Source organism: Dictyostelium discoideum (genome assembly GCF_000004695.1).
Source record: "Dictyostelium discoideum AX4 chromosome 1 chromosome, whole genome shotgun sequence".
NCBI lineage: Eukaryota > Evosea > Eumycetozoa > Dictyosteliales > Dictyosteliaceae > Dictyostelium > Dictyostelium discoideum.
In genome coordinates this window covers 3,042,920-3,060,419 of record NC_007087.3, presented here as the reverse complement: position 1 = coordinate 3,060,419, position 17,500 = coordinate 3,042,920, and the positions used below count along the sequence as shown (strand labels likewise).

The 17,500-nt window shown below is 22.2% G+C and overlaps 7 protein-coding genes across 7 annotated transcripts in view; 5 read left to right on the top strand and 2 right to left on the bottom strand.

The window, feature by feature from the left end:
* The window catches only part of gapA (RasGTPase-activating protein), a gene marked incomplete at both ends in the record, with an annotated part of 2,887 nt that extends 1,593 nt beyond the window's left edge, over positions 1 to 1,294 (top strand). The window contains 2 exons of the mRNA XM_640996.1: positions 1 to 8; positions 125 to 1,294. The exon at positions 1 to 8 is cut by the window's left edge and continues 577 nt beyond it. Of these exons, the coding sequence (XP_646088.1) occupies positions 1 to 8; positions 125 to 1,294 (1,178 nt within the window). The remainder of the gene's footprint in view (positions 9 to 124) is intronic.
* A 1,439-nt stretch (positions 1,295 to 2,733) lies between these two features.
* Positions 2,734 to 4,620, top strand: DG1110 (transmembrane protein; the record flags this gene model as incomplete). The annotated part of the gene is made up of 4 exons (XM_640995.1): positions 2,734 to 2,967; positions 3,055 to 3,215; positions 3,309 to 3,425; positions 3,498 to 4,620. 4 exons carry the CDS (start codon positions 2,734 to 2,736, stop codon positions 4,618 to 4,620), a joined length of 1,635 nt encoding a protein of 544 aa, XP_646087.1.
* Positions 4,621 to 4,694: 74 nt separating this feature from the next.
* On the bottom strand, positions 4,695 to 6,077 carry DDB_G0270564 (hypothetical protein; the record flags this gene model as incomplete). Its single annotated transcript, XM_640994.1, has 1 exon — positions 4,695 to 6,077. The coding sequence occupies one exon, from the start codon at positions 6,075 to 6,077 to the stop codon at positions 4,695 to 4,697; it is 1,383 nt and encodes a 460-aa protein (XP_646086.1).
* Positions 6,078 to 7,673: 1,596 nt separating this feature from the next.
* On the top strand, positions 7,674 to 8,591 carry DDB_G0269578 (hypothetical protein; the record flags this gene model as incomplete). The annotated part of the gene is made up of 2 exons (XM_640993.1): positions 7,674 to 7,689; positions 7,945 to 8,591. The coding sequence occupies 2 exons, from the start codon at positions 7,674 to 7,676 to the stop codon at positions 8,589 to 8,591; spliced, it is 663 nt and encodes a 220-aa protein (XP_646085.1).
* A 435-nt stretch (positions 8,592 to 9,026) lies between these two features.
* Positions 9,027 to 10,598, bottom strand: DDB_G0269576 (hypothetical protein; the record flags this gene model as incomplete). Its single annotated transcript, XM_640992.1, has 1 exon — positions 9,027 to 10,598. The coding sequence occupies one exon, from the start codon at positions 10,596 to 10,598 to the stop codon at positions 9,027 to 9,029; it is 1,572 nt and encodes a 523-aa protein (XP_646084.1).
* Positions 10,599 to 10,822: 224 nt separating this feature from the next.
* On the top strand, positions 10,823 to 12,398 carry acy1 (N-acyl-L-amino-acid amidohydrolase; the record flags this gene model as incomplete). Its single annotated transcript, XM_640991.1, has 4 exons — positions 10,823 to 10,972; positions 11,105 to 11,602; positions 11,705 to 12,075; positions 12,191 to 12,398. 4 exons carry the CDS (start codon positions 10,823 to 10,825, stop codon positions 12,396 to 12,398), a joined length of 1,227 nt encoding a protein of 408 aa, XP_646083.1.
* A 704-nt stretch (positions 12,399 to 13,102) lies between these two features.
* mybP (myb domain-containing protein) overlaps positions 13,103 to 17,500 on the top strand; it is a gene marked incomplete at both ends in the record, with an annotated part of 4,534 nt that continues 136 nt past the window's right edge. Inside the window, 3 exons of the mRNA XM_640990.1 lie at positions 13,103 to 13,156; positions 13,238 to 13,739; positions 13,846 to 17,500. The exon at positions 13,846 to 17,500 is cut by the window's right edge and continues 136 nt beyond it. Of these exons, the coding sequence (XP_646082.1) occupies positions 13,103 to 13,156; positions 13,238 to 13,739; positions 13,846 to 17,500 (4,211 nt within the window). The remainder of the gene's footprint in view (positions 13,157 to 13,237; positions 13,740 to 13,845) is intronic.

Genomic DNA, 17,500 nt, shown 5'->3' with positions numbered 1-17,500 from the left:
TAGTTAATGTTTGTATTATAATTATTATTATTATTATTATTATTATTATTTTTATATATAAATATAATAAATATGTAAAATTAATATTAATTTTTTTTTTTTTTTTTTTTAAAAAATATTTTAGATTGCAAAAGTTTTACAAAATTTATTTACATTAAAAACTTTCCAAAATCAAGGTAGTGAACGTTGGATGCAACCATTAAATAAATGGATTTTATCAAAGACTAGTATTGTAAGACAATATTTAGAAGATTTAATTCAAGTTACAGATCCATCAGAATATTTAAGAGTTGATAAATATAATGAATTAACATTGAAATTGAATCCAGTTGTTGTAATTTCATTGGGTGAAATTTCACAAACTCATCGTTTATTAATTGCAAATTTAGCCGCATTGAAAATGAAAGAGAAAGAGGATCCATTGGAATTGATTTTGAAAGCATTACCAGCACCATTGGAGGTGGTTGATGAAAATGATCGTGAAATTCAATTAACTTTAATAAATAGATTCAAAGAGAATATCGAAAAGGAGATTTCAATCTCTGCATCATTATTGGCAGAGACAAAGGAATTGGTGATCTCTGTATTAAGATCAATTCCAATTCAACAAAAACAACAACAACAACAACACGACGACGAAAAAAGAGATGATTTAATATCAATACTTCAAAATGCAATTAAACATGGTAAAGAAACCAATAATCCACAATTATCCTCAAATGCAGAGAAAATTATAAATAATCTTAAAAAGATGGAGGCCGAGGGTTCAATTCAAAGTGAAAATAATCAATATGAAGGTTTCATAAAGGTGATCGCTTTGGAGGTAATCAATCGTCAAGAGATTAGAGAACAACAAAGAAAGGAGAGAATGCGTTTAACCATCGCTTTACGTGATCTTAGAAAACATCAATCCTATTTGAATGATCAAATTCAACATTATACCTCTTATCTCAAGGATGTCCTCCTTCATTATGGTCCAAAGGATAAGAAGAAATCAACTAAACCAATGAAAATCTCTTTCAAAGAATTAACAAAGAAAGGTGTAATCGTCGAATCTGATATTCCAAAACTTTCTCATGGTTCTACCTCTTTCTATATCTCTTCTGATGCTCCTGGTATCTTTGATATTGAAGCTAGAATTGGTGTTGCCTCTGTTGGTACTCTCTCACTTTCTTTAGATGATCTCTTGGACAAATCTTCTGCTGGTATTCCTTATCTCAAACTTGAAAATATTGTTCTAGATGTTAATATGACACTTCATTTATTAAACAGACATTTCTTAAAAAATATTTAAAAAAAAAAAAAAAAAAAAAAACAGATAATATTTTTACATAAAAAAAAAAAAAAAAAAAAAAATTTTTTTTCTTTTACTAAAAATAATCAACATACACAAAAAAAAAAAAAAAATATAAAATATAAAAAAAAAAAATAAAAATAAAAACTAAAAATAAAAAAAAAAAACGTTTATCGATTTAAATATCATAATCAAACATTTATTTTTATAATTTTTTTAATTTTTTAATTTATTTTTGTTTTAATCAAGAAAAGACCTTTGGACTGTTTATATTTCTTTATATCTGAGACCAGATATTTTATAAAAACAAATCAAAAATAAAAATAAAGTGTTTTGAAAAAAAAAAAAAAAAAAAAAAACAATAAAAAATAAAAAAATAAATAAAAAAAAAAAAAAATAATTCGCTATAGATGACAGTTTTTCTAATCTTTATTATTAAAAAGTTTAATGTTGATGTGTTGTTTGTGTTTTTTTTTTTTTAAATATTATTTTTTAATTATTTTATTATTTTTTTTTTTTTTGTTTTCTCAATTATTATATCTATTTCTTTTTTATTGTTAAATTTTTATCTATTTTATGTATTTTTGGTATATATATTTAAATTTACCCCCAAATATACATAAAAATAATACAAACATTAAATAAAATAAAATTAATTTTAAAATAAATTATTGTAAATGTAATCCAAAAAATTTTCTAAAGTGGGTACACTGTTGTTATTTTTTTTTTTTTTATTTAATTTTTTTTTTTTTTTTTTTTATGAATAATATTAAAAAAAAAAAAAATAAAAAAAAAAAAACACAAAGAGTGGGGAAAATGATTGTAAAAACATATTAAAATATTATTATTATTATTAAATAAACCATATTAATTATTTTCCAGTAGTAAAACAAAATTTTATTAGGAAAAAAAAAAAAAAAAAAAAAAAAAAAAAAAAAAGAAAAAAAAAAATAAAAATAAAAAAATAAAAATAAAAATTAACAAATAAAAATAAAAAAATAAATAAAAAAATATAAAATATAAAATATAATAATAATAAAACAAACAAAAAAAAAAAAAAAAAAAAAAATTATTTATCAAAACATAATTTTTTAGGATATTATTTTCTAAAATTATCTTACAAAACACCATATAAATAGATATTTTAATATTACAATTTTGTAATATTTTAAAGCAACAAACTAAATTTATAAAGAGGGAAAAAAAAAAAAAAAAAAAAAAAAAAAAATAATAGTAATAAAAAAAAAAACAATTTAAATAATTATTGTTTATTTATTATTATCAATTTTTTTTTTTTTTTTTTTTTTTTTTTTTATATTAGCATTTTTTTTTTATTAATCTAAAGTCGATTTAGAGGTATTTTTTAAAAAAAAATAAATAATTTCAAAAAATAAAAAAAAAAAAAATTCCGATTAAACTCTTTATATAATTTTTAAATAATGTTTTTAATTGGAATAAAAGTTAGAAATAAATTAAAGGTTCGACTTTATTATGTTTTATTGATTTTGAATATTATAATAAATTACCTACCTATGGTAAATTCAACATCAAAAGGAATTGGTTTTGTTTATAATTTTTACCCAGGTGTACAAATAAGAACTCCAAAAACAGAAGATAAAACTATTTATTTAACATTTCCAAAATTATTATTTGATTATTCATCACCATTTAATGTAATTTTTTTTTCTCCCTAAAATAATAAAATTCATAAAATATTTAAATCAATACTAATACTAAATTTTTATTTTTTACTATTTTAGGATGCACATACATATTGTAGAGGAGAAGATGAAAAAGTTGAAAATTTGTGGAAACCAAAAATAGACGTATTTTTTGAATCAGGTCAAAAAAAGGCATATAATTTTAATTGTACAGTTAGGGAACCAGATAAATTAAAATTAATGTTTTATGAAAATATATTGTATGCTTTTGTATTTTTTTTTTCCCATTTTAATTTAATTAATTTTAATTATTACTAATTTTAATAAAAATTATATTATTATATAATTAACAGATTTAATATTAGTGGATTTTCACCAACTCCAAATAGTCCAGTTTGTTTGTTACAAGTTGATAAAGATAAAATAAATTATTTAAAAGGATTTAAATTAATAATTCCAGCAACACCAATGTAAAAATTATTATTACTATTATTATTATTATTTAAGTAAATAAATTTCTAATATAAAAATTATTATAATAGTGGATTTTCAGATTTATTTTTTCAAGTTCAATTTTGTTCAGCAACTCCAATGTATTCAAATGAAATGATAAAGGATGGAACAGAATTTGAACAAATTGTTGTATTAGATGTAACACCAACATTTATGGGATCATCAGTTTATTTATTTTTAGGTATGGCAATTTTTTCATTAGTATTGTCATGTTTAATCATTTCAGCAATAATACATAGATGGAAAAATACAATTCCAGATTTTGAAAATGAAATTATTATTTTAAATAATACAACTGTAAATAGTAATGATAGTATTTCAAATAATAATAATAAAATTAATAATAATAATAATAGTCAACCCCCTAATAATAATAATAATAATAATTGTAATAATAATAAAAAATCAAATAGTATAAAAAACAATAAAAATAATACTTTTTATGATGATACAGAAGAAGAAGATGAATATGATGAAAATGATGATGAAAATAATGAAGAGATATGTATAGAAAATGATGATGATGATGATACATTACCCTGCGATAATGAAAATAACGAAAATGGAATCGAATTAAAATCAATACATTGTGATATATCATATAAAACTTACGAAGAAAAGATTCAATATTATTTAAATAAAATAGATACTTTTTTTAATATACCGCCTCAAACTTATTATATAGATCAACATGGTAATAATTCTTTATCAGTTAGTCATCAAGAATTATTAAATACTTTATTAAAAAGTAATAATAAAGATAATCATTATATTGATAATAATAACATTAACAATAATAATAATAATAATAATAATAATAATAATAATAATAATAATAATAATAATAATAATAATTTTATAAATAATAACATCAACAACAACAACAATAATAATAACAATAATAATAACAAAAATGGTGGTTATTATATAAATAAAAATAATGAATTGATAAGGATGGATTATAATAATAATAATTTTAATGATATAAATATAAATAATTCAGGTAATTTAAATTGTTCAAATATTAATAACAATTTAATTGGTAGAGAAGATGAATGTTCAAGTAGTGGAAGTAATAATAATAATAATAATAATAATAATAATAATAATAATAATAATAATAATAATAATAATAATAATAAAAAAAATTGATATTATTTAAATTAGATAATAAAATTGTTTTTTTTTTTTTTATTATTTTTTTTTATTATTTTTTTATTTTATTTTTAAAGAATTTTATTTAATTGATTATTAAAATTATCTCTACCAACAATATCAATTTGTCTTTCAAACATTTTTAAAGCTTCTTCATATAATAATATATCAAAATTATTTCTTTTTTTAATTGCTTCTATTATATAAAATGGTACATCTGGATGATTAATTTTAGCAGCATTTTGTTTTTCTCTTATTCTATGATTTTCAATACCAACATAAAATTTTAATAATGCAATTGTTTCTTTAAATCTTTCTGTAATTCCAACGAATTTCATTGACCTTAAATGATATAATGCCATATGAAAAGTTTCATCTGTTGGTTTAAATTCTTCATCTTTTGTTAAGCCTGATAGAAATCTTGTCATTTCATTACTGGCACGTGGTGATCTATCAAGCCATTCTGAAAATGTACTTGTTTTTGCTAGGAGATATTCTGGATCATATGCATTATTTCTATGATAATAATAATGACTTATGACTCTATCGACAGGGTCTCTCAACATTGTCATATAGCTATAGGTGTTTTTAAATTTCTCTGGTAAAATTTTATGAATACCATAATGGTAATGACCAAGTATTATATTACTCGCTTTACTAACGTCATAATACATGTCAGGACTTGGGTGAGACCATAGTTGTATTACACCTTTTCCTTTAAAAAAATTTTCAAATAAAAGATAAGATGTATGACCAGCACATTTCGGAATGTGTAGATATAGAATCGGAGTTGTTAATAGTGGTCGAGTAATATTCAATGGTAATGAAAGTCTTGGTGGTGTAAAAGGCACTATACCATGATCTAGTGAATATTTAGATTTATAAAAATCCCTCCAATAATTATCGAAAAATTCTTCACATAAATTTGCTTGAATTCTTTTTAAAACTAATTTATGATATTTTTTATTATATATTAATTTATATTCATCAGTTACATTTTCTGAAATAATTAAATTGTTAATATTAATATCGGTTTCTTGAATCGTTGGTGTAAAATTACTAAATTTCTTTATTAATTTCGGTTTTGGGTATTTAAATAATATATATTTAGTTTGATTAATATAGATTTTATTATTATAATCTTCAATATCATAATAATTTTTATAAGTTAAAAAATAATTTAATAATGAAATTTCATCTTTAAAACCATAATGATTTTTAATATCACCATTATTTAAAAAGTATTGATTATTTTCACATGAATTTTGTGAAATAATGATTTCTTTTTGTTGTGGTTGTTGTTTTTGAATCGATGGTATTGATAATTTAATATCTTTAGTTTGATTTTTTAATTTTGTAATTTTATTATTTTGATTTATAATTATTAATAAATAAAATGTTGATGCTAAAATTAAAATTAATAAAATAAATCTTAAAAAATTAAGTTTAAACATTATATATATAATAAATAAAAAAAAAAAAAAAAAAAAAAAAAAATTTAAATTTTATTTATATAAATATAAATTCTATTACATTTGAGTATATTATAAAAAATATATGAAAAAGAAAAAAATAAAAAAAAAAAAGAAAAAATAAAAAAAAAACTAATTTATTTTTCCTGGTCAAAAAAAGAACCAGTATTTGGGCTAAAAAAAAAAAAAAAAAAAAAAAAAAAAAAAAATATCTGAAACGTTTAAATTTTCTTTATTTTTATTTTTTTTTTTTATTTTTAATTCTAAAATAGATTTTTATTTTTATTTTTATTTTTATTTTTGTTTAATTTTGGACTTAATCTTTAATTTTTAAAAAAAACGAGAAAATAATTTGGAAAGGAAAGATATTAAAAATAATTGATTTTTATTTATTCACAAATTTTCTTTTCTTTTTTTTTTTTTTATGCACTACATGATTATAATAAATTCCAAATAGACATACTTCTTTGTTTAAAAAAAAGAAATTTCACAAATGAGGTGATTTACTCTTGTTTTTGTAATAAAATAAAAAAAATAAAAAAATAAAATAAAAAAAAAATGAAATAAAAAAAAAAAATTTCTCATAAAATTCAGAAATTTTTAGTCAAAAAGTCACATTGGATCAATTTAAATTATCATTTACTACAAGAGAAGATTATAAAACCACTGCTATTGAAGATTATGGAGTTAGTTTGGAAAAAATAAAAGAAATGGATAAGTTCATCAAGCAAACACAAATCTCCAAAAATTCGTTCACGAAATGTCCACCTTATCTAACTTTTTAGCAACCAAATACAAGGAATTATTATTATTCGCAAAATAACTGATTCATCTAATAAATACATTATAATAGTTAAAATAAATATAAATCTCACGCACTTTGAAGTGTTATCATGGTTTCCTTTCGTATCTACTAGTTTTAAATATCGATTTAAATTTTATTTATTAATTTAAATAAAATTTTATTGTGTACAACCTTCCAAAATAAAATTTCATTTATTTCATTAAATTTAATGGTATCAATATTATTGTTAACACCATTTATTTGTTAGTGTTGATGGTGGTGCGGATTTATACGTGCGAACTATTATCATATTTGAAAATGATGCGTTTGGATCTGGTATATTCATAGACTCTAATCTACTTGGCATTCTGAAAAAAAAGATAAAAAAAAAAAAAAAAAAAAAAAAAAAAAAAAAGCTTGGAAGTAAATTGTTATTTAATTTTTTAAAAAAAAACAGAATGAAAAATTTGTGAAGTTTCTTGTTATTCATTGTACTTAACAATAAATGTCAGAATTTTGTCTATTGAAAACTTGGTTACCGATCAAATATCTAATTTTTTTTTCTTTTTTTTTTTAAAAAATTATGCACTACATATGATTTTAATAGATTCCAAAACAAGCACAGATGATGTAATTTACTCTTGTTTTTATAATATAATAAAATAAATAAAAAAAATAAAAAAAAATAAAATAATTTCTCGATTAAGAAATTCTCATTTGCATTTTTTTTTTTTTTTATTTTTTTTTTTTAATTATTTCATACATTGTCACACAAAGATATAAAAAAAATATTAATGGATAACTACACTAGTAAAAAAATTATCAAAAATAATAGTAACAATGATGATATTTCATTCTATATAAATAGAATACACCAATTAGAAATAGAGTGCAATAATTTAGAAAGAAAACATAACAATAAAATTTTATTTTTAGAAACCTCGTATAGAATTAAAATTATAGAATTAAAAAATGAATATAAAGATTATATAATCAAAAAAACAAATGAATTTGATAGTTTAAAATCAAAAGAAGAAATGAGATAAAACCAAATAACAAATTTAGAATCCAATGTCATTAAAAATAAAAATCAAATTAAAGATTTAAAAGAACAAGATAATAAAAAAATTAAAGAAATCCTTTATTTAAAAGAAGAAAATAGTATTTTAAAACAAGAAAATAGTAGTTTAAAACAAGAAAATAATAGTTTAAAAGAAGAAATTAGTAGTTTAATACAAGAAGTTGGTTTAAAAGATGAAAGTTGTAATAACTCAACTCAAAATGATTTATTTAATAACAAAATTAATGCTATAGAATTCAAACTCACTAAATATGATAAAATAATGGATAAATTAGAAAAGAAAGAAATTGAATCTTTAGTAAGATTAACTGGTTTATCATTATTTTTTTTAGAAAAAATATTGTATCCAAAAATTTCTTCTTGTAAAGGTCAAAAAGTAACATGGAATCAATTTAGATTATCATTTACTACAAGAGAAGATTATAAAACCACTGCTATTAAAGAGTATGGAGTTTGCTTAGAAAAATTAAAAGAACTCATTGATGAAAGAAACGAATTAATGATTCAACCAAAAACTGATATCAAAAGATCCCTTCAAGAAATGACCCTCCTATCCTACCTTTTACCAACCAAATACATAGAATTATATCACCAAATAATTGAGGCATCTAATAATTACATTTATAAATAATTAAAATAAATAAAAATCTCAAACACGTTAGTGTTATCTTTAGGTTTATTAAATAACTTTTAAATACTACTTTTTTTTTTTTTTTTTTTTAATGGTTATTATTTTTGTTGTTACAATTCAATAAAAACTTTTCAAACTTTTCATTGATATTATCTATAAAAGTTGTTACAGTAATATAAAACTTGGTTGTGGTAGCGGTATTTGTGGTGGTGGTGGTGGTAGTGATAGTGGAAGGGGTGGAATTGAAATTTGGAAATGATGAAGAGTGTTGAGGATTGTTGCTTTACCAAATATGCTGAAGTTGAAGTTGTTAAATTTGTTTAGAGTGGCGGAGATGGGGTTGATGATGAGGGTGATGTTAGGGGGAGGTGATGACCTAAGAGTAGAATCACTATATAAGTGATCCAAAGCTTTCAGTGTAGTTATTAATTTTATTTAATTTAATTTAATTGATTGTGGATGATTTGAAAAGAAATCTGTTGGATCGTATTTCAATTTAATTGAATATAATTTTTGAAAATGGTGACCAAAATAAGGATGTTGAAGATTTGAATCATTTTTAAATAAAGATTGAGTATTACGTAATTTCAAAGTTAATTCATGGTCAGGATAATTCTGATAAATGAAATTACCAATATTTGATAAATTATCATCAATAATTAATTTCCATTTATTGAAATAATCATCATTTTCATATTGACTATAGTTTGCCATGACAACCATTGACCAATTATTATCACGATGAACATATGCACATTTATCCTTTGAAATTGTTTTGGAATGACCACCATGATAATACATCATAATTGAAAATGATGAGTTTGGATCTGGTACATTCATAGACTCTAAACTACTTGGCATTGAATCTAAAATATTCTTTATAAAACCTATATTTGACTCATTTAATTCTTTACAAAATCTTGCTTTTGAAAATGATCTAGCCTTTTCATTTTGTTCAATTTGAAATGAACTTATAATATCATAAAATGATTTCCCAACTTTTTTAAAATCCATAATTTCTTTTTTAAATTCATATTCTTCACCAGTACCACCATTACCACCACCACCATCACCATCACCATTACCACCACCACCATTACCACCACTTTTTAATAATGATAATAATTCTTTAAAATGCATTTCACCCTCTTCAGGCGGACCATTAAAAAAATATGTTAATCTTGATAAAAGTTGTGGTGGCTGTTTCTGTTGCTGTTGTTGTTGACATTTAAAACTTTTTCTAAAATCAATTGATAGATAAATTCTGGTATCCATTGTTTTAGTGAATTTATCAATAATTAAAAGATTTTCAAAGAAATGAATACTGTTGAAATTTAATTTTAAAGAGTAATGATAGAGTGATGGTTCAATTGGTTTTAGTTGAAGTGTTACATCTAGGAGTATTGATAGACCGTGGCCTGATCCGCGCATTGCCCAAAACAAATCTGAATATTGATTTGAATCATTGCATTCAACAATTGAGCCATTCGATAACATGACTGTCATTGATAGGACACTATCGATTAAAGTGCCCCATTTAGGCGACAAATAATTTGATCCACCGCCAATCACCAACCCTCCAATGGCGACATCACCACAACCGCCCCCTGGTGTAGTCATTAAGTGTCCCTCTTCTTTGGTGGTGGTGATCCTATAGTAGTCTTTAAATTTCAGTGAACTTTGAACTTTTGCTGTCATTTTCTCTTTATCAATTGATATGATTTGGTTTAAATTTGACATATCAATATTAATTGAATCTTCAATTATTGAATATTGACAACATGAATGACCACTATTTCTAATTGATACTTGTTTATTAATTGATTTTGCATATTCAATACATTCTCTAATCTCTTCATAATTATTCACTTTTATATAACAGTATGGTAATTTCTTAAATAATCCATTTAAATTGGTTTTATAATAAAATGGTACTTCTGAATGTTTAATTATTTGAATTGAATTATTATTTCTTTTTTTATCACTTTGAAATTCATCATAATTCATTTTTTTTTTTTTTTTTTTTTTTTTTTCAATTAGCTTAAAAATTGAAAAATTATAATAACAGATATTTTTTTATTTTTTTATTTTTTTATTTTTTTTATTTTTTATTTTGTGAATTTTTCATTTTTTTTTATTTTTTTTTTTTTAATTTTCTTTTTTTTTTTTTTTTTTTTTATTTTTTTTTAAAATTAATAATTAATTTTTAACAAATAAAATAATAAAAAAAAATGAATAGTATTCAAGAAAATGAACATGTAACAGTTTTTAGAGAATTTTTAAAAATTAGAACTGATCATCCAACTCCAGACTATGAAAGTTCAACAAAATTTTTAGTTGAAAAAGCAAAAGAATATAATATTCCATATGAAGTTTACAGAGTAAATATACATTATTTATATTTATTTCTTTTTCTTTTTTTTTTTTTTTAATTTATTATTAAAATAATAATTTTATTTTTATTTTTTTTATTTTTTTATTTTTTATTTTTTTATTTTTTTTTTTTATTATAGGAAACTGGTACACCAATTGTCTTAATGAAAATTGAAGGATTAGAACCAAATTTAAAAACAGTTTTATTAAATTCACATGTTGATGTTGTACCAGCAGTTCATGATTCATGGAAAGTTGACCCATTTTCAGCATGGAAAGATGAGAGTGGTAATATCTTTGGAAGAGGTACTCAAGATATGAAATGTGTTTGTATGCAATTTTTAGAAGTAGCTCGTAGAATCGTACAAAGTGGTCAAAAGTTAAAGAGAACTTTACATCTTTCATTCGTGCCAGATGAAGAGATTGGTGGTTCTGGTAAAGGTATGGAGAAATTTGTTTACACTGAAAAGTTTAGACAATTAAATATTGGTTTATGTTTAGATGAAGGTTTAGCATCACCCACTAATGATTTCACTGTTTTCTATGGTGAAAGAGCTCCATGGTGGGTTCATATAACTGCTGTTGGCAATGCTGGTCATGGTTCAAGATTTATTGAAGGTACTGCAATTGAAAAATTAGTAAGTAAAAAAAAAAAAAATAAAAAAAAAAAATAAAAAAAAAAAAATAAAAAATAAAATTTATATTAACATATTTATTTATAAAACTATATATATATATAGATGAGAACAATTAATAAAATGTTAGCATTTAGACAAGAACAATTTGAAAGTCTTCATCATGGTCAACATGAATGTGGTAAGAAATTGGGAGATGTTACATCATTGAATTTGACAGTATTAAAGGCTGGTATTCCAATTGATCATAGTAATAACTTTAGTTATAATGTTATTCCAACCCAAGCTGAAGCAGGTTTTGATATTCGTATTCCCCCAACTGTAAATCTAGATCAATTTTTAGATCAAATTAAAGAATGGACAGCTGAAGAAGGTTTATCATTTAAATTTGCAAGTTATATTCCAAAGAATGAAATGACAAAATTAGATTCTGATAATAAATGGTGGGAAAACTTTAAAGAATCCTGTAAAAAAATGTAATTAATTTAACCTATTATTACTTTTATTAAAAAAAAAAAAAAAAAAAAAAAAAAAAAAATATACTAATTCCAATTTAATTTAATTTAAATAATAATAATAATTTTTAAAAAGGGATATTAATCTTGTTACTGAAATTTTTCCAGCAGCAACTGATTCTAGATTTATTCGTAATCTTGGAATTCCAGCTTTTGGTTTTTCACCAATTAATAATACACCAATTCTCTTGCATGACCACAATGAATTTTTAAATGAAAAAGTTTATTTAAGAGGAATTGATATTTTTATGGGTATTATTCCAAATTTAGTAAATATGGAATAAATTAAATAACAATAAATAGTAATATAATTTTATTCATTTCAATAAATTGAAATTAATTTATATATAATTGTAAAAAAAAAAAAAAAAAAAAAAAAAAAAAAAAAAATTTGTGGAAAAAAAAAAAAAAAAAAAAGAAAAAAAAAAATCTTTTTTTTTTTTTTTTTTTCAAAAACAAAATAATTTCAAAATTTATTCATGAATAATTTAACAAATATTGTTATTAATAATACAAGAAAAAATATAAATAAATAAAAATAAACAACTACCTATGTACTCAAGATGTTTAAAAATTAGGATTTAATTACTTTACTTCACTAACAACACCAAACAATTTAACACAACTGAATACCAACAAATAAACAAACAAATAAACAAATAAACAAATAAACAAATAAACAAATAAACAAATAAACAAATAAACAAATAAACAAATAAACAAATAAACAAATAACAAATAAACAAATAACCAAATAACCTACACCTTCACTATAAAAAATAAAATAATTACTTTGCACAAAATTATTTAATAAACTAGTTGAAGGGGATGCAAAATAAAAATAATAATAATAATAATAATAATGATTATTATTTTGATGAAACATTGAACAATATTAACATTATTAACACCATTAAAAACAATAATTACCATGGTAACAATAACTACTACAACATTGATATGAGACATAATAATAACAAAGGATATTATGATAATAGAAATAGATTTAATGTTAATAGGTATGAATAAGATAACCACAAATGTTTTTTTTTTTTTTTTTATATTTATTTATTTTTTATTTTGCTCTTTTTTTTATATTATAATTATTTTATTTACTAATTAGAATTTAAACAAAAGGGATTATAACAATAATAATAATAGTAATAATAATAATAATAGAGGATACAATAATAGAAAAAATGATGATAATAGATATGATAATGATAATAGAAATGATAACTATAGGAACTATAACAATAACAATATGAATAATAATAATAATAGTAATAATATTAATAATAATATAAATAATAATATAAATAATAATAATATAAATAGAGATTATAATGATAATAATAGAAATGATAATAACAATAATAATAATAACAATAATAATAATAATAATAGTAGAGATACTGTGGCACCTGGTAGAGAAAGAGAAAGAGAAAGAGATAGAGATACCTCCACTGATTCATTTGGTTTAACATATAATAGTGTTAATAATAACATCAATAGTAATAACAATAATAGCAATTGGGATAATAGAAAAATGAAAATAGATTGGGATCAACAAACTGCTGATTCCCCTTTAAAAAGAAGGAAAAAGGAAGATGAAGAATTAGAAAGTAAGTAATTTTTTGTTTGTTTTTTTTTTAAAATATAAGTACTTATTTTAAAAATAAAATTTTTTCTTTTTTTTTTTTTTTTTTTTTTTTTTCAAATATATCACAGATGATAAATTCAACCAACAATCATTTGGTCATAATCAATATAAAAGGAATGGTTCATACAACAGAACGAAGTCTAGGTCACCTTCACCCCCTATCAATAGAAATAATAATATTAATAGAAATAGCAGTAGTGGAAGTGGAAGAGTATATGCTACTACCAGTTCTCCTCAAAGGATTGATAATAGAGATTCACAATCAAAATATTCGCCCACCTATCAACAACAAATTACTAATGAGATTAGAGATACTTCTTCATTATTACCAATAAATACAAATAATAAACCACAACAACAACCACAACAACAACCACAACAACAACAACAACAACAACAACAACAACAACAACAACAACAACAACAACAACAACAACAACAACAACAACAACAACAACAACAACAACAACAACAACAACAACAACAACAACAACAACAACAACAACAATATCAAAATAATAATAATAATAATAATAATAATAATAATAATAATAATAATAATAATAATAATAATAATAATAATAATAATAATGTAGGTTCCCCTGCTTCAACTAATTCTGTTACATCAATAACACCAACTTTAGAATCTACAATAAGTAAACTTGAAAATTCTTCATTAAACACTCCAAAAATTGAGCCATCTGCTACAAATACTACAAATTCAAATACCAACAATCAATTAACCATCACTACCGCCACCACAACAACAACAACAAATGAAATTATTGGTGATTCACCAACTGTACAAAATAATAATAAAACAACAACAACAACAAATAATGAAGAAATAATTGCAACACCTTCTAAACCAAAACTTCAATTTGGTTGGGGTAGAGGTTTAGCATCTGTAGAAAAGAAACCTGAAATTACAAACTCTACCAATGAGACCGATACTGATGCAAAAGTAATAATGTCATCTTTAACTGGTGGTGATTCTCAATCACCCTCAATATCAACCTCCACTATTTCTTTAGCACCTTCTTCAACCCAACAAGAAACTTCTTCACCTCTTTCATCTGATACTCCTTTAATAACAAATGTACCTTTTAATCAAAATAATAATAATAATAATAATAATAATAATAATAATAATAATAATAATAATAATAATAATAATAATAATAATAATAATAATAATAATAATAATAATAATAATAATAATAATGATTCACAATCACAATCCAATAACTATAACAATAACTATAATAACAATAACAATAACAATAATTATAATAACAATTTAAATAATAATAATAATAATAATAATATACCGCCTTTATCATTATCAAACTCACCAGGTTTGGTAAATATTCAAGGTAATCAAAACTACCAACAACAATTACAACAACAACAACAACAATTACAACAACAACAACAACAACAACAACAACAACAACAACAACAACAACAACAACAACAACAACAACAACAACAACAACAACAATTTCAGCAACAACAATTACAACAACAGCAATTTCAACAACAACAACAACAATTACAACAACAAATTGAAGAACCACAATATGTCTGTTATCCATCATATCCAACTAAAGAACAAGTATTATTTAGAATTGAATCAATTGAGATTGAAATGTCAAATACAGAGAGTGATATTACCTCAATAAATAATTCATTGACAAAGATGGAACAATTATTACAAAAGTATAAAATTAAGGATGAGAAATTGGAACAACATAATTTACAACAATTACATCAACAAAAGATGGAAGAGAAAAGAGTTAAACAATCAAAACTACAGCAACAACAACAATTTTCAAATCAAACTCAAACACCACAATCTGTGGAACAGTCAATCTATGAAGAGAATAGAGATATTTCAAAATTAACTCATTCTAAAATATTCTTTCAAAATTCTTTAAGAGCTTATGATCCAACAAATAATAATATTAATGTTGGTCAAAAACAAAATAATATTAAAAAAGAAAATATTAAAAAAGAAAATATTAAAAAAGAAAATGGAAAAGATGAAAATGATAATAATGACAACGACAACAACAATAATAATAATAATATTGAACCATTACCAACTAGAGAGAAAATTTGTACAAATATTACAGATTTTCAATGTTATAATGATAATATTCAATCGCATTCATTAATTAGGGATAATATGAAAAAATTATTAAAGAAAAGACATAAAGAATTACTTAGATATAATAAGAAACAGGTTAAAATATTCAAAGCATCAATTGATACATTTAGAAAGAAATTGGATAAAATGGAAGAGGAGCATAATAAACAATTAGAGGCAAAACAACAACAACAGCAACAACAACAGCAACAACTACAACAACAACAACAACAACAACAACCAAGACAAAGGAAGTCAGGTAGACCAAATTTAAGATCAAACGCACAAACTAATAATTTAATAAGTAATGGTACTGGATCAACAAGTTCAACAAGTTCAACAAGTTCAGCAAGAAATGTTTTAACTAGACGTGGTACAATTACATCTGATGTTGCAAGATCTGATGCTGAATTCAATGAGATTATGGATCGTCTAAAGGAACAAGATGCACAAGATCCAAATTGTAAATATCAACAAGGTGTAGCTATAATACCACCAATGTTATCACCAGAGGAAAGAAATATTCATTATATCAATCATAATGGTTTCATAGTGGATCCAATCGCTCAAGAGAAACAAAGGAAATCTCTAATCATTTGGACTGAGGATGAGAAACAAAAGTTTGTTAAAAAGTATTTACAATATCCTAAAAAGTTTTCAAAGATTGCCTCTTTCTTTGATAATAGAACCACTGAAGATATGATTGTGTTTTATTATAATAATAAGAAAACATTGAATTTGAAACAACTCCTTTTCGAAGCTCAATCAAAGAAAAGAGGTAGAAAATCAAATGTTTTCGATCCACTCAATTATATTGTCACTGATAAAAGTGGTTTAAATTTTATGGGTGAACCATCATCCATTACAACTAATAATAACTCGACAACAATAATAACGACAACAACATCATTAGGTAGTAACAGTACAACTAATTCACCTGTATTAGCTCCAAAAACTGGTGCTAAAAGAGGTCCAAAAGCAAAAGTTGTAATTTCTACTGCAAATCTATCAAGAAATAATAATCAAAATAACTATGATTCTAATAGTACTAATAATACCAATAATAATAATAATAATAATAATAACAATAATAATAATAATAATACTACTAATAATAATGACAATAATAATAATACCACAACTACCATTACATCTTCATCTGCTCCAATACTGGGTGAAAATAATGATTTAGAAATTACTTCATCCTCTCCATTTTTATTAGCAACTAGTAATTCAGTACCTACTACACCAAGGTTAACAACACGTGAACAAACTATTATGGCAACAACTGCTTCAATACATTTATCTCCAAAATCTCCTCAATTATCGTCATCATCACCATCATCTTCCTCTCAACAACAACAACCACCACCCTCATCACCATTGATTGGTTCATTATATATAGGTGATAAAGAATACAACAATAAGGATAAAGAGAGCGAAAATTTAAGATGGACTGAACATGAAAGAGAACTATTTAATATTGCCGTTCAAAAACATGGTACTCAATTTAATTTAATTGCTGATTATGTTCAAAGTAAAACTGGTGCTCAATGTAGAAGTTTCTATTA